Genomic DNA, 23,668 nt, shown 5'->3' with positions numbered 1-23,668 from the left:
CTAGAAAAACGACTCGAAATGGGCCAAAAATCGCAGTGTTTGCTCGTCACACACATCAGTAACTACTGACCTTTGATTGTTGTTTCCTGTTACAGACGTTTGTTTGATCCAAGTATAAACTGGAGGTTTTCTTTATAGATCAGAAGTGATTTAAGATCTGGTTTCAAACATGAACTAGATTCTGTTATTTTTTAACATAAAACTTTAAAAGGAGGAACTTTGGAGCGCGGTAAAGAACGCAGACACAAAGAAGCACAGACTCAGAACGATTATGAAGGCAGGCAGAAATGGACCTTTTATTTGTCTCCGGCGCTAAACAACAGTAGGTTGTCCTGACCAGACCTGACCCAACCAGTTTAAACTGGTTTCAATCCAGTTTAAAGCAGATCAAACACATTATCAGAACTACAGGCAAAGTGAAGCGGTCTAAACTGGTTAAAAGTGGATTAACCAGTTTAAACTCACACCAAACCGGTTTCAGCTGATTTTCAATCCAGTTTAAACCACCAGGAGAACTGGATCGGTGAGGTGAGAACTGACCGAAACCGGATTGTGGGCGGAGCCAGAAAAACTGCATTAACACAGCAACAACCCCAGTTAGGCCTGGTCAGATGAAGGCCCGGCCCCCCCCGCGGGGGAGGTGCAACTGAATCAGAAGGCAAACCAAAATGCTGATTGGTCCAAAAACGTTAACACCACCAATCCGCCTCCCGACACTTCCTTTTGGCCGCAAAACAAAAACACAAACAAAAACCTTAAAGAAACAGCAAGCCCTTCTCCCATTGGTCAGCACAGAAAAGCCTTTACTAAGCTCCGCCCATATTGGTTTGTCTTCTAAACGTCCCAACTCGGTGGCGGCCAATCAGGTTTCAGCACCTGTGGAACTTTCCATAATGACAAAAAAAAAGGAAAACGAGCCAATTGGAGGACATCAGTAAGAGCAAACAGGAAGTGGGCAGGGCTTCTGGGCTGTCCACCCCTCCACTTCCCAAACGCTGATTTCAGTGCAATGCATCATGGGAGGGTGGGTCGCTATAGGAGAGGGTGTGTGACTACGGGTGTGTGTGTTGATGTGTGGTTGCGTCGTCGTCATGATACATGCTGCAGCTGGGCTCCGGCAGCGGGGTGGGTGGGCGGGGCCTCTCCCTAACTGGTGTCCATGGACTCCATGTTGGCCGAGCTGGAGTCTCTCTGGATGGAGTCGAAGATGGCCGCCAGCTCCTGATTGGACGAAATCTGAGACTGAAACTCTGACATCAGCGGCGACTTCTCGGCCTCGGGGATGGTGAGCAGCGCCACCACGGCGCGCATCGCGGAACGCTTCAGTTCGTCCTGCTTCTCAAACTCCTGCTTCACTGAGTTGGCTTTGACCTGCAGAGACATGGTTTAACTGGTCATCAGTGTAGATGGTGACTCTTTAATAATGTCACTCAGTCACACAACACAATGATACTGTTCTAACTGCATAGGTCACAAGATAACATGATCACCAGTTCAACCATTACACCATCCAAATGCTAAGTTAAAGTCCAGGTTTAGTGAAGGTTTAGTCCAGTCAACATTACAGTGATCAGGTGACTGGTTTGTGATCAAATGAGTACAGTTGGTGTCACGCTCAGACTGGTGACCATGTTATGTTGTGACAGTGTTAACGAGCTACAACAGTGAAGCTTTAATGCAGTGTTTATATTAATCTGAACCACTTCAACACAATGAAAACCAACTTAACGTGAAGCTACGCAATTATTTACTGTTTTTACAGCATCTGTCCATGAATCAGTCACAAAATAACATGATCACCAGTCCAACCATTACACCATCACAATCATTCATTTTAACATTGAAGGTTTCGATCAGATTATTTGGTGACTACAGTTGGTCACGGTCAGAGTGGTGACCATGTTATGTAGTGAACAGCGTTAACTAGCTACAACAGTGAAGTTCTAATGCGCTAACTCAGTGTTTACATTTATCTGAATAAAGCTCTGCATTCATTCACAGTAGTGATTCTCAGCTGGTGGGTCGGGACCCAAAAGTGGGTCACTGACCAGTACTGGGTGGGTCACGGACAGCTAATAAAAAATAATTTATCAATGTGTTTTATTTTGAAATAAACATTGACAGGCATGCTGTGAAATGCATGTTGTACAGGAAAATATAGAGATGATGATACATGAGTTTTTTTTAAAAAGACTAAATCTGGTGGGTTGATTTCTAAAAATGTGGGTCACAATTCAATGATCTTGGAAAAATGTGGGTCCCAGGGTGAATAAGTCACAAGATGACATGGTCACCAGTCCTGCTGTAACACCCACGGGCACAGCACTGACTTTTGTTTTATATTTTGTTACATATTAAAGTAAACGGCTTTAAAGTCTCCACTCTATTGAGATGAGTCACTAATTATAATCATCACCAGTGGAACCGATACACCACCCTTGTACATTAAAGTATTAAACAGGATTTAAAAAAACACACACACACCTTAGTGGTGCAGGTAGCTCTCAGAGGCTCCACCAGTCGGTCCAGTCTCTGTAGAACGGCGCTGGGACACAGGGAGGAGAGTCGGGCCAGCATCAGGAACGTCAGCATCTGAGAAAACAAAAAACGGATATCAAAAACTTGTCGTCCATTCTTGCCGCTTCCAGCAGGAACGTGGGGGTGGGGGCACCTTGATGTCGTAGTGGTCCTTCAGGCCGTCCTCCACGTGGTTGAGGAAGGTGAAGATGTCGAGCCGGTCCAGGCAGCTGTCCAACAGAGTGTACATGCACTCGAACGCAGCCTTCCTCAGGTCCAGCCCGTCGTCCACCGTGTGTTTGAACGGACCCATCTCCACCTGGGGACCGCAAACAGGAAGTGATTGGTCACGTGACCAGCTCAGGAGGGCGAACAGGAAGTGTTAGGTCATGAAAAGGAAACTTATTAGTTATTCTGGAACAATAATTGAATTCAAAAGCAACTTTTTGAGAACAGGAAAAAAATAAGTCACTGTAAAAAAAAAATTCTCTTTTTTTTAACAAATGTACATACAACTGACATAAAAAACTTGTTTCCAAATACGTAGAATAATTGTGAATTTATCAGTAGCAGTAGTAGTTTTAATATTTTAGTTAGTTATTTTTTTGCAGGCACCTTATTTGTCCGTCAAATGTATTTAAAAGAAATGAAAACTAAAGAGAGAATGTTATTTAACTGTCATAATTTTATTTATTTATATATATTTTTTAATTTAAAAAAAAAAAAAAAAAATGTTTATGGTCTTGATCTCGGCTTGTCTCAGTCTTGGTGCATTCTGGTCTCGGATAGTGTGATGAGCACAACACTACTAGCGCCCCTAGTGACCAAAAGTTACAGTGTGACTTTAAAACTTTTTATTTCTAAAATAAATACATTTTAACGTGAATTATTGATTATGTGAAACAGTTTAGATTTCAGAGATGATTCATGTTTACTATTGAGAAAATATTTTAATCCTGGAACAAAATGAGCAGAGCTTTATTTTGAAAGTGCAAGAAAGCCACTTTAAATGAGTTTTGTTTTTAATTTAATTGATTACACTTTAAAATTATTGAGAATAAAACATTAAATCAGTGTTTTTCAACTGTTGGGTCACCTAAACTATCTAGTAATTGGTACAAAACAAATGTTTTAATAAAATTTAGGTTAAAATTATATTCTTACATTTTTTTTTAAATATTAAATACACCACACATAAATAACTGTTTTCTTAACTTAAACTCAAAGAGTACAAATATCTCGTCACTTTGTTACTAATCCTGGCTACTCTGTATTTGTAACACACTTGATCAAAAACTCATTCTCTGGGTTCCCTTGAAATTTGTGATTTAATAATAGGGTCATGACCTGAAGAAGGTTTAGAACCTCTGCATTAAATGTAAGAAAACACACACACTAATTACTTCTGCTCTTACTATTCTCAGTATTTAACCTCAGCGTGTGTGACTGTGTCTGGGTTTGTGATGAACCCGTTGCTATGGTGACGGGCCACCTCACCTCTCTGATCAGCTCCTTGCGGACTTTGGTCTCGTTGTAAAGCTGCGGCAGCACCGAGTCCAGCAGCTCTCGGATCAGACTGGGCTTGTTGTGGGCGGCTGAGTTGAAGGTTACCAAGGCAACGCGCCGCACGTTGAGGTCCGGGTCCTCCAGCGTCTTCAGGAAGTCACCTGACGACAGCGCAGAGCAGGATGAGATTATGTTCAAGTTTAACAGGTTTTCAGTTTTTAGAACAATTTAAAAAAATTTAACAGAAATGTAAAATTCTAAAAATTAGTAAAATTACTAATTCATTTTAAAAAGAATACATTTGTTAAAATAACAAAAAAGATATAAAAAAAAAGCCCCAAAGCTAAAATTGTTCTAAACAAATTAAAAGAAATGTAAAGTTTTCATAATTAGAAACAATTAAATTCAAAATCATAACTACTCGTGTTAAATTCAAATAAAGTTTACAAAATCTAGTTGAAAATAAAAAAACCATATTGTACTTTTAAAAAAGAATCATTTTTTTTGAAAATACCTTCATGATAAATAGGAATTAATTCTTATAAAATCTTATTGTTAATAAATATCCGAACAAAAACATGAAGCTTTATTTTGAAAGGGACTCATTACCGATGCAGTTCTTCAGCAGAGGGTCGATGGGCTGCGGTTGGTCAGAGATGGTGAATTTAACCGCCGTCACCACTGAGCTGCGTGCGTACGATGAACCTGCAGAGGAAAAATCCACACGTCAGAAACTAGTGCCTTAGTTTGCTTCCCAACCTATCGTCCAATGAGAGCGTGCGCTGCGGTCACCTGACAGCAGGTATCCTTTAAGGCGCGGCAGCAGCGTCTCCGGGTCGATCAGAGTCAGTTTACCCAAACACTCAGCGACAACGTTCCTGGTTCCTTCTTCCTGACACTCGCAGTGTTTCAGCAGCAGAGACCAAACGGACTCCACGTACGGCTTCAGACCAGAGACGGAGGCCGAGCCTGAGCACACGCACACAGTTACACACACACACACACACACAGTTACACACATGTCTCACACACACACACACACACACTCACTGATGATCTCCTTCAGCGAGTGCAGCAGCAGGTACTGCCTCTTAGATGATGAGATCTCCTGGAGAACAAAGGGAAGATACTCGGGCAGGTTTCCCACGGCGATGCTTCCTAGAGCGTAGGACGCCGCAGACTTCACCTGAGAACACAGTAAACGCAGTTAAACCCTGACCCTGACGCTCAGTGAGCCGGTGGACGAACAGGAGACGACCAACCTCTTCGCTGGAGGACGAGAAGGCGTCCAGGATGACAGTCTTTAGCTCTGGTTGGCTGCTGAGGTCCACATGGTGTCCCACCTCGCCCAATGAGAGCAGAGCTAGCAGACGGATGGAGTCGGTGGAGCGGCTGTTCTTCACGTCCTGACCCACAGAAACACACAAGCAACACAATCCTTCATTAGTCACACAACAACAGGGAAAATATAACACACACACGCCAACATACACAAAACATAATCCTACGTTAGTCACAACAACAAGGAAAGACAACAACACACACGCTAATACACACATACTAACACTCAACACATGCTAACACACACGCTAATACACACATACTAACACTCAACACATGCTAACACACACGCTAATACACACATACTAACACTCAACACATGCTAACACACACGCTAATACACACATACTAACACTCAACACATGCTAACACACACGCTAATACACACATACTAACACTCAACACATGCTAACACACACGCTAATACACACATACTAACACTCAACACATGCTAACACACACGCTAATACACACATACTAACACTCAGCACATGCTAACAAACAAGCTAATACACACATACTAACACTCAACACATGCCAACACACACGCTAATACACACATACTAACACTCAACACATGCCAACACACACGCTAATACACACATACTAACACTCAACACATGCCAACACACACGCTAATACACACATACTAACACTCAGCACATGCTAACAAACAAGCTAATACACACATACTAACACTCAACACATGCCAACACACAAGCTAATACACACATACTAACACTCAACACATGCCAACACACAAGCTAATACACACATACTAACACTCAACACATGCAAACACACAAGCCAATACACACATACTAACACTCACACTAAAACACACAAAAATATATGCCAACGTACACGCCAACCACACACTACATACACACACGATACCTGACCGTTAACTAACCCATCCTTCCCATTACCATGACAACCAACTGTTGCTTAGTTACTCTCCTGTTGCCACCGTAACCGTCTCCAACACGTTTGCTACCAGCTGCTCTTGTGTTAGTGAGTTTCGTGACCGTGGCAACTCACCCTCACTGGGGCTGTTGAAATTCTGACGTGGCTGACATCACTGTGGCAACCCAACATCAGTGACCATTAGGGATGTAACAATTAACTCAACTCCCGATACAATTCGATTCACGATACTGGGTTCACGATACAATTCTCTCACGATTTATTTTACAAAATGGGACTGTAGACAAATTTTTTTTTTGGGAAAAAAACTAGAAAATACTGTATTATTTTCCTTTTATTTTTCATTGTCAAAAGAATTCCTTGATAAACTATTCAAAACAATGCAATTTAACTAAAAATAAATCTTGAATGAAATAAATAAAGGAATAATACAAATGAAAATGAAGCCTATTAATTTAAATTCTGGTTCTATAATAAACAATGCAAAACTGCATAATAGTTCTTTTTCTTTTAAAAGTGCAACTGAAAATGTATTTTGTGCCTTAACAATTGGACTTTAAAAAATAAAAACCGTGATTGCACTGATTTACGTCATTTTTGTTTGGACCAGCAGAGGGCGCTGGTAACACAGTGGTCGGTTGGCATGCAGCTAATCTAGCAGTGAAGAAGAGAAGCTATGCTAGCAGACAGAGCTAGTAGAAAAACGTGACTTTTACAGATCTTCAAGTAATATTACAGATATTGTTTTGGTGCTTAAGGGGTAATGAATCATTTATTAACATATTTAAGAGTAGAAGGCGGCCAGAAAGAAAGTATTAGCAGACTCCGCCCGCCGCCTACACTTGTGGATAGCGCCCTCTGCTGGTTAAAGAAAGTACTGCGATTCAATTTTCAGAAAATCGATATCAACCGTGATACCTATGAATCGATTTTTAACTGCCTTACGATTAATCGTTACATCCTTAGTGACCATCATCTGTCACTGTGGCAACAGATTGTGTCGCACACAGGAAACCAGTTTGTTCTTCTGGCTAGTCAGTTGCAGTAAACAATGACTGTTGCCATGGAAACAGTCTGAACACTTAATGGTTGACCTTTTAATTTCTAGTTGATCTTTTTCTGCCAATGGTTTAACCTTTATTACCTTATTTGATTCTGTACAACGAGAGAGCTGGGCGTACCTGTATGAACTGTCCGACCACGGCCGGGCCCTCAGTGGGACACGCCCGGGTGAGGGCAGCCACACACTTGGCGATGGAGCAGTACGCCTGTTTGTGGGGCAGCGCTGCACTCTGGGAGTAAACGGGTCCCGTAAGCATCCTCAGCAGGTCCATGTAGCCCAGACCGGACGTTTCCGTGGTAACCAGCGCCTAAACACGCACACGCAGCTAGTGAGTGAAGATCAGAGAACGAGGCCACGCCCTCCACCCAATCAGGTGACGCCCCCTACCTGGTAGAAGTCCAGCATGGCGGCAAGGGCCCCGCCCTGCAGCAGAGGGGACCGGACCAGCGCGATGAGCTGAGTCATGATGTTCCCCCCACTGAGCTGGGCCAGGGAGGACGGGTGGGTGACGGCCAGCGTGGACAGGAAGCTCAGCGCCATCTGCGACACGTGCATGTCGCTCTCTGAGATGAGCGGGGGGAGCTCGGCCAGGACGGCGTCCACCATGACCGGAGTCACCGCCGAGCTGTTGTCAATCAGGAAACGCCATCATTTAGAACACACGTCAAACTTTGTTTCCCACTTTGAATGAAGGTAAACTTTAAAGCCCCGCCTGCTCCCATCGCCTCCTAAATAATACATTTTAAAATGTATTGAACTAACGGAACCATTAACGCCATATTTCATAATGAATCAAAAATCACTAACGCACTAATAACTAAATTAAACTAACCACCTGCATGAAAAACTAATGTAAAAGTGCAGCAGTGAAAAATACAGTAAATAAAGAAACATTGTTTACAATCTGTGATTAAAAAGTTTAAGAAAACAAAAGTTAATTCAGTGCAGGTGTGAAATAAACTAACAATTAACATGTTTCATAACAACTAACATATTTGTTTGAACAATCACACAAAGTTTACAAACATACAACATAATGTGACTGATAAAATGATAAAGTAAATAGATGGTCTTTATAAGTCTTCTTTCTTAAAATAAAACTCGGAGAGAAATGAAGATGAAATAAACCTGGGAAAACAGAGATCATACAATTTTATTGCAACTAACATATTTAAGGAGACTAATATGTAATTAGTTAAACACAGGAAATAAAAGGACATTGTGTACAATCTGTGGCAAAAAGCTTAAGAAAAGCAAAAAGGAAATTCATTTTTTTAGTAATTTTAAATAATTATTTTTACACTTTAGTTCCACGTTACATTTAGTTCCTCCTCCATATCTAATGCAGTCTATTAATTTAATGCCCTTTAAATTTCTGCTACATTTTTAGGTTCTAATCATTACTTTCTTGGTGTGTTTATTAAGGGTTTAACAATACATGTATTTGTATTAAACCGTTTCGGTACAGGACGTTTGGTTCGGGCACAGGGTTGTGTACGGGGTGAGTTTCCAGAACGGAAGTTACGTGTGTTTACTTCCACCTGCAGCTACATGTGCAGCCCGTGTACGTCATGGCTAACGCTAGCGAGAAACCAGAGCTAGAGGCCCCTCCCCCTGTCACTAAAGTCTCCTGCTTGGGAACACTTCAGCTTCCAGGTGAAATACTGCAACGTAGAAAGACCAGTGGATAAAACGAGGGCAGTGTGCTGACATCGTTCAGCTGAGATCATGTATGTTTCTGGGAACACGACGAACATGTTACCTTACATGAAACGTCACCACCCGAGTGTGAATATCACTGTGATAAGAAAACGTCCTTAGTGTAAACACAGCTGACTCAGCATTTAAACATCTTCTGCCTAGTAATTCAGATCTGACCAAAACTGTAACAACTGTCATCAGAGTTTTTATAGCAGCAGATAAAAGCTGTTAACAAGCTGTGAGGAGATTATCTTATAATATGTATATGTATTATTATTACCAGGCAGCACTTTACAATAGTATAATTTTTTTTTAAACTTTATTTTCATATTGTGTATAATGTTAAATACATTGTTGGTTTACTAAAGTTTTGAATAAACAACAAGCAAGTTATGTTTTGCATTGTATTCCATACTGTACCGAAAATTAACCGAACCGTGACCTCAAAACCGAGGTACGTATCGACCCGTGATTTTTATGTATTGAAGAGTTTGACGTGCCCCACACTTTGAGAAGCACTGAAAATAAACGCTGTTGGTTCTGAGCCGACAGGTTTGTGTTTTTTAGAGCGAGGGTGTGTGTGTCACCTGTAGTTTCTCAGCAGGATGTCCAGCGCGGCGAGCGTGCACAGCTTCAGCGCTCTCTGGTTCTTCCTGAGGAAGGACGCCAGGATGGGGACGGCCTCTCTGAGGACCGGCCGCAGGTCGATCTTCAGCGGCGAGCCGGCGATGAGCGTCACAGCTGCACACACACACACACACTGCCGTTTTAACCTCAGTGACATCACAGGCTCCAGACGGAGGAGGCGGGGCTTACCTTTGACTGTGGTCAGACGCGTGATCTCGTTCTTTAGACGCTCCAGGAAGATCAGAAGCGTTCCCGGGAGCTCAGCGGGGAGGCGGTCGCCTAGGCGACAACACACAGTTATACTCTAACCCAGACATGGGTAAACTGGCAGCCCAGGGGCTGCACGTGGCCCTAGGTCAAATTTTTGCAGCCCTCAAAAATTGTAAATCAAGATATTGGAAGGAATGTGAAGCCCAAAATAACACACAAAGTACACAAAATATTTCCAAAAATACACAAAATGACTCATAAAACATAAAAACAAAGACAGACACAACAACCACTTAAAGGTGCAGTCTGCAACTCTTATAAAAGTAACTTTTTGTCATATTTACTAAAGCTGTCACTATGTAAGGACAGCTTTACATTAATAGTAGTTTCTGTGAAAAAAAACAGGCTCATTGAGCTCCGCCCACTGCTGCTCCTGCAGCCTTTGGCAGATTGCCAGAATGCACCACGACCGAGCAAAAAGAACCAATCAGAGCCAGGATTGTGTTTGACAGCTGTTGCTCACAGGCCCCGCCCGTTTCCCAGGCTGGAGCGCCATCTTTTTTTACAGTGTATGGTCTGGAGGAGCAGAAGATGGAATTGGTGATTTTTCTGCGTGAAAGGTAATTACTGCTGCTTGATTTATATTATGTTTGATTTGTAATTGTTACACTAGAACTCTGTGATGCATGTGTTGTTTGTGTGCGCAGCAGCCTCTGTGTGGGCTGCTGTAAGTGACACTGTGTTGCTGTTGCTGCTGAGGTGTGTGCACATAGAAAGAGAGAAGCGCTGCAGTAATATGCTTTTAACAGAGCATGTCATATTACTGTGATGTTGCTGTAGGACTAACGTTTGCTTGTTAGCTCCTCTGAGGGAGGGACTTTGGAAAGTTTGGAGAGTAAGGCAGAATAAGAGAGCAGCGGGAGGGATCTGAGAGTTGCGGACGGCACCTTTAAACAAAATGACTACAACCACACAAAACCACAACACATATGCAGAATAGCTCCACAGACACAAACTGTCAAAATTACACAAAAACACAGAAAACAACAAAAATACAGAAAGTGACCACAAAAACCCACAAATCAAAAACAAAAACACAGTAAATGACAGAAAAATACACAAAATTACAATAACACGGGGGTCGTAAATGGGGTCAAAGGGTAAAGAGGCGGAGCTAGGTTATAAGATTTCTGACTACTCAAAGACTAATAAGAAGCTTGTGACGATGCTTTGAACGTGTTGGTGGTTGATTGGTCATGTGACCTACTGAGAGGTTACCTAGGTTACAGATGATCTGCCCCATGCAGGAAATGGCGCGCTCCTTCACTTCCTGATCGATGTCAGCGGCCTTTAGCCGTCGGATAGTACAGGTAAAAAGGTCATTGATGTAAGGGGAGGGGTCAAAGCTGTCAGAGCCCTCGGATTGGCTGTCGAGAGGTCGGATCACCTGAAAGGGGGCGGGACAGATATTACAGCTGGAGCTGACCTGTGTGTGTGTGTGTGTGTGTGTGTGTGTGTGTGTGTGTGTGTGTGTGTGTGTGTGTACCTTAACTAGCTGCTGCGTGACCAGCAGAGCCTCAGAGGTGATCTTATAAAAGGGGTCTCCAACACACGCCACCACGGGCGGGACGAGGGCGGGGACGTGGGCGTGGAAGGCGTGCGCTGGATGTGTGACCATGATCACGTGCAGACAGGCCAGGGCATCGATCTTCAGGTTGGAGCTGCTCGACTTATCGTTGAGAGAGAAGATGATCCCTGAGGAGCCAATCAGAGCTCAGACAATGTGTGACATCATCTTATACGTCACATTATACAACATGTGATGAATCACACGTCATGTGGATTTAATTCAGGTGAGACACGATTGCAATCTGACCTGAGGTTTTTTTTTAACTCTACATTTAAAATCAGTTTCCAAGTGACACGGAAAAGCCTCACATGAATTGTTTGTGAGAAATTGCAAGATTTGTGGAAAAATTTAGAGCTTTTCTTCACATTTTAGAATTAAAAATGACTGCATTCATGTGATGTAACAAAGGAAAACTGCAAAGCCCCTAAAGATATTCTAGACTTTCAATAAATTGGTGAATTTGAGATATCTACAACTGGAATATTTGGTATTTTGGTCATTTTTACTTTGTTCCGCGAGCCGAATTGGATTCTTTTAGGACCAGGTTTGGCCCTTAAATTTGATACACTTGGTCTGAAAAATGACAAATCCATTATCTAACTTCCAATCATAATCTTGTTCAAAACCTCTCTACGTGTTAAGGTTCCACTGGTGATCATGTTATCTTGTGACCGAAAATGACTGTAAAGCTGAGTTTTTAATGTGCTCAAATGTGAAAAAGCTCTGGTACAAAGACAGGTTTAGCTAACGGTGTATTAGCTGAACTAGTCATCAGTTTACCTGGTGACACGTCACAGCAGAAGCGTCCAATCACACGGCTGTGTTTCACAAATAATAATTTGAATAGATTAGGGTCCCAAAACATTATATTATTTTGGATTCATTCCACACACACACACTTGTAACAAATCCTTAATATTTGCAGGGAATCGCAACTTTCTTGCGCTTCTATTGCATGATGGCAGTCATTTTTAATCTCAAACTGTTAAAAGAAATCTCAATCTTTTGGAAAATCCTGCAATTTCATCAAATTTTCCACTAAATGTATCCAAATTTAATAAAGTTTGTTAAAATTTCAGTAAAGTATAAGCGTTCTTACCTGGGATGAGCACCGGAATGTGCTGAGTCAGAGCTCCGGGCAGCACGTTGACCAGCTCAGTAAGCATGTTGAAACAACACTGACGAGTCTTCACGCTTTTCTCCTTTAGCTGTTTGTGCAGAGCTTTGACAATCATGGGAACCTGTGACGAGGGCGAGAGACATGCACCGAGCAGAGGCTTAGAGAAAGGATATACGTCTCCTTCAAAATAAAAGCATGTTTTCCCCTTTTTTTAAACTTTATTTTGACCAAACTAACGTAACGTGCTGAAAGCAGCTTTCTGACTGGTGTGTGGTGGTCACCTGACTCTGCAGCATGGTCAGCGGCGTCTCTCCCTGCTCCATGGCATCCGGGTCGGTCAGCCAGCTCTGAGCCGGACGCGTCTGTTTGAGCAGCGACAGGTAGGCGTGGAAAACATCCGCCTTCACGTTCTCCTCACGCTCCTGAAAGGACAGAAACACAGGGAGGGTTTGTTTTGGGTTCAGTGCTGAAAGACGTCATCGGTGAAAAGTCGGCGTACGCTACCTTGAAGCGACAGACGAGCGCCGGCGACACCGAGCGATAAAACTCAGGCAGCATCTCGTGACGCGTGGAAACCACGGCGTCCAAACACTTGGCGGCCGCTCGACGGACCTTCCAGCTCATGTCGTCATCGTCACTGTATTCGTCATCACTGCCTGGAAGGAGGAGGAAGAAAGAGGTTAACCTTTCTGTAAGTGGGCGGAGCCTGCTTGAAGGGCTAATGACGGCGACTATATGAGAAGTGCAGCAACGATTTAATCGCGTGGGCGGAGTCATATGTCAATGGCGGACCAATGAGGACTGAGCACCTTGGTAGTCTTCGTCGTTCTGCTCGGCGTCCATGGCGTTGTCGTCCTCGTCTTCGTCGTCAAAGTTGTAGTTGGGGTCGTAGGTCAAGTAACGCAGGCAGATGGAGATGACGGTGGGAACGTGAGGGTACACCTCCTTAGGACACCTACACACACACACACACACAGATTTAATAACATCATTTCTGGACTATAAGCTGCTACTTTATTCCCACGCTTTGAACCCTGCAGGTTAAACAATGACGCAGATAATTTGTGGATTTTTTCCAGTTTTACAAGCTTCATGACGCAGAAAAATGTCGCTCCGCCACATTAGACCAATGATATTATCGTTAATGTGGAACAATGAAACTATTTACATTAAATGGAACGCGTTCCCACTGAATCATTCTGATCTGTCATTTTGTCATGAACACACCCTCATCATGGAAAAGACACAGAGAGAGACAGCGCTGCAGCGGCCTGGATACAGTAAAAATCAGCCAGTTTGGAATAGTAGGAAACAATAAACAGCATAAATTCGCCAAATAAAACGTTTAGTTTGTTTAAAAGCGATCGCGTCCGTATTCTGAGTCTGAGTCTGGACTCTACGTGATCACTTCACGGTAGATCACGGTAAGAAGAACTGATACAGCACTGTATCGGCCTGGTTCAAGTAAAAAGTGACCATATAAGGCTGTGAATGGACTAGGGATGTAACGATTAATCGTAAGGCAGTTAAAAATTGATTCATAGGTATCACGATTGATATCGATTTTCTGAAAATTGAATCGCAGTACTTTTTTTAACCAGCAGAGGGCACAATCCAGAAGTGTAGGCGGCGGGCGGAGTCTGCTAATACTTTCTTTCTGGCCGCCTTCTACTCTTAAATATGTTAAGAAATGATTCATTACCCCTTTAGCACCGAAAGAATATCTGTAATATTACATGAATATCTGTAAAAGTCACGTTATTCTATTAGCTCTGTCTGCTAGCATAGCATCTCTTTTTCACTGCTAGATTAGCTGCATGCCAACCGACCACGGGGTTACCAGCGCCCTCTGCTGGTCCAAACAAATATCTGACGTAAATACAGGGCAATGACGTTTTGTTTTTTTTTTAAATCCAATTGTTAAGGCACAAAATACATTTTCAATTGCACTTTTAAAAAGAAAAATAACTATTATGCAGTTTTGCATTGTTTATTATAGAACCAGAATTTAAATTACTAAGCTTCTTCTTCATTTGTATTATTTATTTAATTCAAGATTTATTTTTAGTTAAATTGCATTATTTTGAACAGTTTATCAAGGGATTCTTTTGACAATGAAAAATAAAAGGAAAATAGTACAGTATTTTCTAGTTTTTTTTCCCCCCAAAAAAATAAAGGAATATTTTTCAATCATCATTTGTCTACAGACTCATTTTGTAAAATAAAACGTGAGAGAATCGTATGGTGAACCCAATATCGTGAATCGTTACATCCCTAGAATGGACTGATGTGCAGACATGGAGCAGTGAGGAAGAGAAGGACATTTATCAGTTGACACTCATCAGAATACCCTACACGAAAATCTCAGTTAAACCTAACAGGAGTACAGCAGCCCGCCTACTTGCCCGTTCTGATTGGCCGAGTCATCTGAAGGGCACTGTCATCAGCCATTAGGGTGTGGCCTATGTGATGATATGGCCTCTGTTTGGATTTCTTTTGGAAAATGGCTAAATTATTGGAATGTGGCCAATGGAGCGGTACGTTTTACAGTCCGGAAAATATGGTCATTCTTTGATGCTCAGTGAGGAATGGAGATGCTTCCCAGTGTCCCTAATGTGCCCAGCGTCCCCAATGTGCCTAGCGTTCCCAATGTTCCCATCATCCCCAGCGTTCCCAGTCCTACCTCCTGACAAAGGACTCAAAGGCCTGGATGCAGTACTCTCTCAGCTCGTCATCGTCCACGTTACAGAACTTCACCACCAGAGGGATGATCTTCTCCAGATATTCTCCTGAAGGGAGAGCACGGTCACACATATCAAGCACACGCCTCCATCTGTGACCTCATGAGATGTAGCCCCGCCCCCTCACCGATGCGGTGTCCGGCCTGCCTGCTGATGGCCGCCGTGCACTGGATGTAGGTCCTGGTGGTGGACATGTTGTCATTGCGTCCCAGCTCCGTCAGCAGGTGCTCGATCAGGTCGATGAAGACCAGGTTCCCACAGGACATGACCAGGTGACCAAGAGCCATGATGGTCCTCTGAAACACACACACACACGTATAGATGGCTGCCCTGCTCTGTGTGTGTGTGTGTGTGTGTGTGTGTGTGTGTGTGTGTGTGTGTGTGTGTGTGTGTGTGTGTGTGTGTGTGTGTGTGTGTGTGTGTGTGTGTGTGTGTGTGTGTGTGTGTGTGTGTGTGTGTGTGTGTGTGTGTGTGTGTGTGTGTGTGTGTGTGTACCTTCCTCACAGCCAGTCTGGGGGAGGTGAGCTGAGGGAGGAGACAGCTGAGGATGGAGGGGTGAAAGTTCACCAACAGGCCACCCTGTCTGAGATGCACAGAGTAACACGTTAGCATAAAAATGGAAAGTAGGGGTGTAACGATTCATTTTAGCAACAATTCCATTTGTGGATGATTTTGGCTAAAGCAGAACTAAGTAACTTGCGCTTAGTGCCCCCCGAAAGGTCCCTTTTGGTTATGTCACTGTCGTAAACACTTCACACCCCCGAGGCAGCAGCTCCTCCCTCCCGCTACAGTGAGACGGGCAGCGGGAGGCTTCCTAAATGTACCAGGGAAAATTAAAGCAGTTAATTTTGAATAAGCGTATACATTCTGCGTGAACTCATCCTTTAGTAACTCAGTAAGTTGATCATTCATACTGTAAAAACGGAGCCGTCTATGATAAGGGAAGTGATCAGCCAGTTGTTTCCCCTGTCACACACACACACAAGTTTGTATTGGGCTGCCGTAAAGCAGTACGTCTTGCCAACGGGTCGGAGGCAGGGAAAGTTCCAAGAGCTGTTTTCTGGCCAGAGACAGCGGGGGGGAGGGGGGGGGGGGGCTCCGATCACCATATTAACACTTGTTAATAGGGTGTGTTAGATGATTTTCACTGATTTTTCAAGACCCACAGAATATTTTGTACTATGACTATCTGAAATCTGATTCTGACAGATTAAAGTCTCTAGTTTCGCAGGTCCGTGGGATCCTCAGTGTGGAGTTACAGAGTCTGTACAACTCTGTCTCCACCCTTTCCTCTGCACACACCCAACACAGCATAACGTGGATGGCTGTTCATCATAGGAATGGGATCCACACAAGGTTCCTGCTGCTTAACAGAAGGTTTTCCTTGCCGCCATGATGAATTCATGTTGGGTGTGGGATACATATGTATGTGTATATATGTATATATGCATGTGTGTATCAATAAAATGAAGAGTCCGTCCTTAAGACTGCTCTACTGTAAAGTGTCTTGAGATACCATTGGTTATGATTTGGCGCTATACAAATAAAAGATTGATTGATTGTTTCATCAGAAAAAATAATTTTGTTTCTAGCTTGTTTGTTCTTCTGTAATCATCAGTTGAATAGAGGCAAGTTTCACACAAATCACCAGTTTGTGACAAAAAGCTGAGAAAAGCGTCTTTTTCTGAAAAATCCTATTAGTGACTTTGAAGCAATTTTTTTGCTTTAGTGACACCTCAACATTAGTTTCCTTCTATAAAACTACAAAAACACTGAGACCAGACTTTTGATGACAACATTATTATTATTATACTATCTATGTCAGAGTTGAATGGATTTATTACTGTATTTTGACGTTCCTCCGAGTCTCTCCCCGTCATTCTCCACACACGCAATTTTCTCCTCCTCCCGGACATGCCGAGTGTCACCGCTTGCCCCATTTTTTGATCGTTTTTTCTCACCATCACCACACTCTCAATAGTCCACTCAGTTCCACACATGCTGTGGTTGAGTGTGAGCTGCTGTGAGCTGGTGGGAACTTCAGCATCAACTCTCGTAGCGCCATTTTCTGTTTTTTAAACTCCTTTCCTCTCCCTCTCAGCCCTGCCCATCATGGGTGATCTCTCATCCAAAAGTGCTCTGCTGCCACCTACAGGTCACTACATCATTGTACAAGTTCGATATTCATGGAGAACTTCGTCACACTGTCTCCTAGCAACCCCAGGCAAATAACACAATTGACATCTTTAGACGTGAATGGCACTAAATGAGTTAAGGTGAAAAAGTTACTTAGTTCCGCTTTAATTCAGAACAATTTGATCCCAAACAATTCAGTGACTTTTATTCTAAAATAATTTCGTGTACAGTGTGAGTGAAATAAATTTCAGATACTGGACAATTAAAATCATTTTAGATTGATTACTGTCATCAGGAAGGACAACTAGCCGACCAGAGATCGATGTAGTTGGATCGTAGGAATATAAATGATTCATCAATCTAATGGATGAATCATTACAGCCTTATAGGAAATGTACCTGCACAGCATGTCAGCCATGATGTCCAGAGCTTCCAGCTGCACAGACACGTCTTCCTGTTTAGCGATAGCGCTTGTTAGCCGTCCAGTTATCTTCTTGCAAACGCTAGCGGCGAGGGCGGAGCCTGGAGGAGGGATTTAACAACAGTTATTAAGCATGTTTGGCATGATTTCAGGAAGCGTGTGTGTGTGTGTGTGTGTGTGTGTGTGTGTGTGTGTGCATGTGTTACCGCTGGAGGCCGGCGGCAGCTCTCCGATCACAGTCTTCAGTCCGATGGAGGAAATGTCTCTGAGCTGTTCCTTGTCTGACAGCATGTTGGTGCACAGCGTGTCCACGATGGTCTCCACCTGGTATTCCTTCACCTTACTGACCAGCGGGCCCAGGCTGACAAAACAAACGCACACATGGGTCCACACCACAACACCACCACCACCGGTTCTCAGAGGTTTGCTCTCATTACCATTTCACTGCCAGGTTCTGCACCTCTCCGTTCTTGTCCTCCAGCAGTTTGAGAATCATCTTCACCACCTGAGGACCATACAGACTTTAGTGCAGCTCCACCAATCACAGGCCAGAGACACTCAGAGCCACACCCACCTTCCTCTCACTGTCGTCGTCCAGTTTAATCGAGTCTTTCTGAAGCTCTGTCATCAGATCATTGGTGGCCATAAACCTTTGGAGGAGAAACATCTGGTTGATTTATTTACCCTTTCACCCATTGACCCTGCTCAGCCTGCAACGCTACGTACTAAGCTAATGGAGGATGTCCAACACCGAGGTGTGTCCTTGTACAACACCAGGCTGGAACGCAGAGATCCAGCTGGTGTTATGGGTGAAGTGGTGACCGTTTATTCTGGAGAGTGACGTCTGTTTGCAGCGCTCGTCATTGTGCAAACTAAGGCTACACCTATCCAATATTATTAGCTATATTTTTAAGTGATCAATGCTTGGGTGTGTTTACCACCTGCTGTGCTGTTGTACGCTCACGTACGCGCGCCTGCATGAAGCTGCTGTGCAGTAAATGACACAATGACAACTTAAAAAAAACTTGCGCCGTCTGGAAATACTTGAAATTAAATGTTTAATACAAACTTAACACAAACATTCAGGCTGTAATTCAACAGGTCGTAGAAACTTTGACTATTTAGAGGAGCTGGCATGTCCACCAGATAGGATGTATAGCAGATATTTTTCTATATTCTGAGAGAGTAGGTGGGGCTGTATTACTATACCATATTTACCTTTCTATGTGATGGAGTTCCTGACATATTGGAAGATGAAAATGGAAGAAAAATAAGGACACATACTAGGGTATTGGTCCGATATCAGCCTGAAAACGAATGTTGGATTCAAATTTCAGATTTTCTAATTTATTGATTTATTTTATTAAATTGTAGAATACTGTAAATATGTTGAAGGCTAAAAAATTATGTAACCAATAGGTTAATAATAAATGGTAGAGATGCACCGAATATTCAGCCACCAAATATATTCGGCCGAATATTGCAAAAAAAGCAACATTCGGTTTAGTGAGTTAAAAGCAAGGCCGAATAGTAATGTGTGACGCAATCAAACAACGTGCAATGATTTAGAGTCGGAAAAGTATGTGTGCGTTGCTGCAAAGGCAGAGCAGCAGCTCCTCCTCCTTTCCACACACAAACACAGCCAGACTCTCTCCTTAACGCTCTCCGTCACCACGTAAAAGTTGGAAACCGTCCAATTCCACAACAGAGTCCGTTGTTAGCGCTGTGAGCCACGAATAAGTAAACATCCCCATCATTTCCTCCTTACACTACACCAGGTCTCCCGGCATAAACTGGTGTAGCATTAGCATGGAGTGCTAACAGCTGATGTGTAAACAATGGGTCCGTGGCTGCAAGCAGTGACTCCCAACACGATCAGCAGCAGAAAAAGTAGTGCAGTTTGTATTTACATATATGATAATAAAGTATAATATATATTCTATATTAAACAGCAGTGTTTGTTTTAGCTGTTAGATAGTTGGAGAGGGAGGAGCTAACATTCTAGGAGGCGTGCTAGGTGACGTCACCTGCCAACGTGGGCAAAATCCAACTGCCCTGTTTAAAGCTGACTTTATATAAAATATGTAATAACAAGAGGAAACAACTTTTTACACTTTGTTCCTCTGAATGAGGCTAAATGATGTTTATCACTGTAGATAAACCATTAGAAAGTCATTTATTCATCATACCTCCACTTGAATGCACTTTAGTTTTTTCTTTTAATTATTTGAAGGGTTATTATAAATGAAAACCTTTGTTGTGCTTTTTTTGAAAAGCAGAGGTTACTGGAATATTTAAAAAATGTCAAAATATTCAATAAACATTTACTTTCTTTAAAAAACATGTCTAAAAATATATTCTAGGCTATTTATACACTATTAGTGAAAAGCGTTTATATTTTATTTGGCTTCGGCCACAAATTTTCATTTCGGTGAATCCCTAATAGATGAGTCAGTTTTTCTCATCCCTACTGTTGCTGACTATAATTCTCTGTTTCAGTAACATCACTTGATCAAAGACTAACATTCCACACTACAAAATAAAAAAAAATTTTTATTAAAGAAAAAAGTTTAAAAAAATAAAGTAATAAAAGTATGTATGATTCATGCTGATATTGCATCGGATCTATATCGGTATCAGCCAATACGCAAGGCTGCAATATCGGTATCATATCGGAAATAAAAAAGTTGTATCGGGACTAGGGGTGTTTATTGTCTGGCATCTGGCAATACGATTCATATCCCGATACATAGGTCACGATACGATACATCCCGATATTAAAGTATAAGGTGATTATTGTAATTTTTTTTAAATATATATGACTTAAACAACTTATCTGTAAATGTGTACACCTTCATGAGAACATTATGTATGAAATTTATTTTATTGGCATATTTTACACTCAAAATATTGGCTTTAACATGCCATGTGCCAACAAATTAAAATAAAAAATAACATAATCTGCATGTGGCTTTTAAACCAACATTGACTTTAGTGCCAATTCACTGAGGTATATGTCTATAACAACAAATAAATGCAGAAAGTTAGCACTTTCTTTTTAGATTTTTTTGAAAAACAAGCTGGTCAACATGCCCAGGTTTCAGCACTTCTTTATGTAGTTACAATGTCTCTTGTGGTGGAAAACACTTTCCTGGTTAAATAAAGATTAAAAATAAATACAAAAAAAACCTAATCAATATGGAGGCATTTATAATTGATCCGAGAATCGCACGATATAATATGATAATAATATCGCCGATTCAATTTATTCAACACCCCTAATCAGGACATCCCTAACACATACACCCCCTCACTAAATTGTCCATATCTCAAAAAATATTCATCAGATCAAACTAAAAATGTACAGTATGAACATTGAATAATCATGGAACAATCAGTAAAAATGTCAGATTTTTTTTTCTTTAAATAAAGCTGGAAGAGAGATTTAAAAACTTTAGCTTTACTTCACAAAATTTGGCCAAAAAAATTCAGGACAGAAGGTTTCAGAAGGTTAGAAATGTACATTTCTAATGCTAAGCGATCTCAGAGTGTGAAAAACTTCCTGGACAGAACCTTGACTGAGTTAGGTGATTGGATCACTTCCTGAGTAATCACTACATCACAGGAAGTCAAACATGTTCACCTCCACAAGTGTGAGTTTAAACACTTTTTATTGGATCTGAACTCAGACTTAATATAAAAAAATAATCTAACCTGGTCAGACATTTAAATAGGTTTTAACTCTTGTTTTCACTCCTTTTATTGAGATTTACTGCAGCACATTGAACACTTTAATGCATTAATGTGTGTTGTCAGATCAGGGTAGAGATGTTCTATAGTTATTAATTTTTAACCCTGTTACATTGTGATTATTGACTGTTAACAGACTAAAGTAGGGTGACCAGATGATTTACCCAGGACAGTCTCTGTTTTTTAGGGTTACGTCCCATGTCCATTTACCCAAAAACATTGATCTGTCCCTTTTTTACAAGCTCAGTCCATTTATTAAGAAATAAACGTTTGTTGCCACTGACAGAAAAGAACCTGAAAGCAGTAAAAACGTGATCTCTGTGGACTGTCGATCACAACCGTTGCCATAGTAACACATGCAATATAAACCAATGAAAAAGCTCAAAACAACAAATGTGCAAATAATAATTGGGCTGGGAGATGTGGGGCTGTGTGGTTACAGTTATTATGTTAAACAGTGGTGTTAAAGCCAGATGTCAAACCAAGCTAATATTTAGTTTTTTGTTCAAGCAATAGTTTTGATTATTTAAAACTACTTTATGTTACCTAAAAATGCTGCTTTGTTTTAGACTGAAAGCCACTTTGTATTTGGTTCAGCTGTTACAATAATACATTTCATTCAAAAGAAATAAAATCAATGTCATTTATATTACAGATAAAAGCAAATAGTTTCTTTTGAAAATCTGTCTTCTTCTTTGGTTAAATTACTGCCCCGGTTTTGGTCTGGTCACCCTAGACCAAAGTAATCTTCAAACAATGATTTATGTCTCAACAGCTAAATGAACCCCATGAACCCTCGTATCTCCATCTGAAGTGTAGGTTTGATTCCTGGAGCAGCTGGATGTTTACACGCTGTTCAATCTAAGCTAATCATGCTAATGTAGCCGGAGCTTCAGACCTCCGAACCGAACCGAACCCGCTCCGGAACGGCCCGGTTCGAATCAGTCCAGCTCGGTTTGTGGAGCTGAAGTTAACGCATGTGTTAACTTAGGTCTGCTGACAGCACTGTTAGCCACCAGGAGCAAACAGCTAACTACTAATAGCTAGGCCTATGGTTAGCCGTTAGCTCAGTTAGCACAGCAGGCTCCCGGTGAGCACACGCTCTAAACAGACCGGTACCAGGCCGCAAAGGTCCACATCATCACCTGAAGTCCTTGTCGCTGGACGTCATCTTCTCCAGCAGGTTGGAGATGTGGTACGAGGCGCTCGCCATGTTGGCCGCCGTTAGCCTGGAACGAGTGCTCCGCCTGGCCGCTGGGTGTCCGGGTGTCTCCGCCCTGCCGCACTGATCCACGGGCTGAAAAAGACAGTGTTTCGGGCGCTCCTCTCAGGTCTGTCTGCGCAGCGCAAGGATGAGCCGTTACGGCCGGGGAGCGTTTGGTCTGTATAAAGACAGCTCCCGCTTGTTGTCTGTGGAGGGGCGGAGTTAGCTGCGCAAAACGCCGCAGGTCAGAGGTCACAGAGACCGGGATATTTTATTTTATTTTATTGTCAACTGTCTTCCTCAGAGGCGATATACATTAATGTATCCCTGATGTATTTATGGGAGTGGCCAACCTGAAATTTCTCCCAGGTTGGCCACGCCTCCTGTCTCGAGCAGCGACAACGGAAGTTTGAAATACTTGACCGTCACGTGATTCATGTAGACTCAAATAGTTCCCGGAAGTTATTGACGGGAACTCAAATCCATTGATTCCGAGTGAATAACTGGGATTTTCGGCAATTTGTCGTCAATAACTGCATTTATTTACAATATTTATGCAGTACACCGTCATATGTATGTTTATATACAATTAATGTTTATGTAGTACATGAATAGTTTTTTTTCCTAACGTAATTTCGTTTTAAAGATTAGTGTAAACAGCTAGCTTACCTGTTTTTGGACGTAGTTAAGGCCAACATTAATTTGGTTAAAAACTGTGTTGATATCTATGTATTGTATACAGGATGTATTGCTTTGAATTTTCTTTAATGTTCT

The 23,668-nt window shown here is 42.0% G+C and overlaps 1 protein-coding gene across 1 annotated transcript; it reads right to left on the bottom strand.

Moving 5' to 3' along the window:
• Nucleotides 1-269: 269 nt before the first annotated feature.
• cand1 (cullin-associated and neddylation-dissociated 1) lies at nt 270-23,187 on the bottom strand. The gene is made up of 26 exons (XM_028449591.1): nt 22,836-23,187; nt 18,515-18,590; nt 18,378-18,445; nt 18,147-18,301; nt 17,918-18,041; nt 15,879-15,966; nt 15,511-15,679; nt 15,326-15,431; nt 13,452-13,597; nt 13,147-13,298; nt 12,924-13,064; nt 12,622-12,763; nt 11,439-11,647; nt 11,171-11,339; nt 9,872-9,961; nt 9,643-9,796; nt 7,742-7,979; nt 7,473-7,661; nt 5,286-5,429; nt 5,074-5,209; nt 4,816-4,992; nt 4,633-4,728; nt 4,015-4,184; nt 2,672-2,836; nt 2,485-2,592; nt 270-1,371 (listed from the first exon to the last, which is right to left on the bottom strand). The coding sequence occupies exons 1-26, from the start codon at nt 22,901-22,903 to the stop codon at nt 1,147-1,149; spliced, it is 3,705 nt and encodes a 1,234-aa protein (XP_028305392.1). The 5' UTR covers nt 22,904-23,187; the 3' UTR covers nt 270-1,146.
• Between the last annotated feature and the right edge of the window lie 481 nt (nt 23,188-23,668).

The sequence above is a fragment of the Gouania willdenowi genome, chromosome 6 (genome assembly GCF_900634775.1).
Source record: "Gouania willdenowi chromosome 6, fGouWil2.1, whole genome shotgun sequence".
Classification (NCBI taxonomy): domain Eukaryota; kingdom Metazoa; phylum Chordata; class Actinopteri; order Blenniiformes; family Gobiesocidae; genus Gouania; species Gouania willdenowi.
This window is presented reverse-complemented; position numbering and strand designations above follow the sequence as displayed.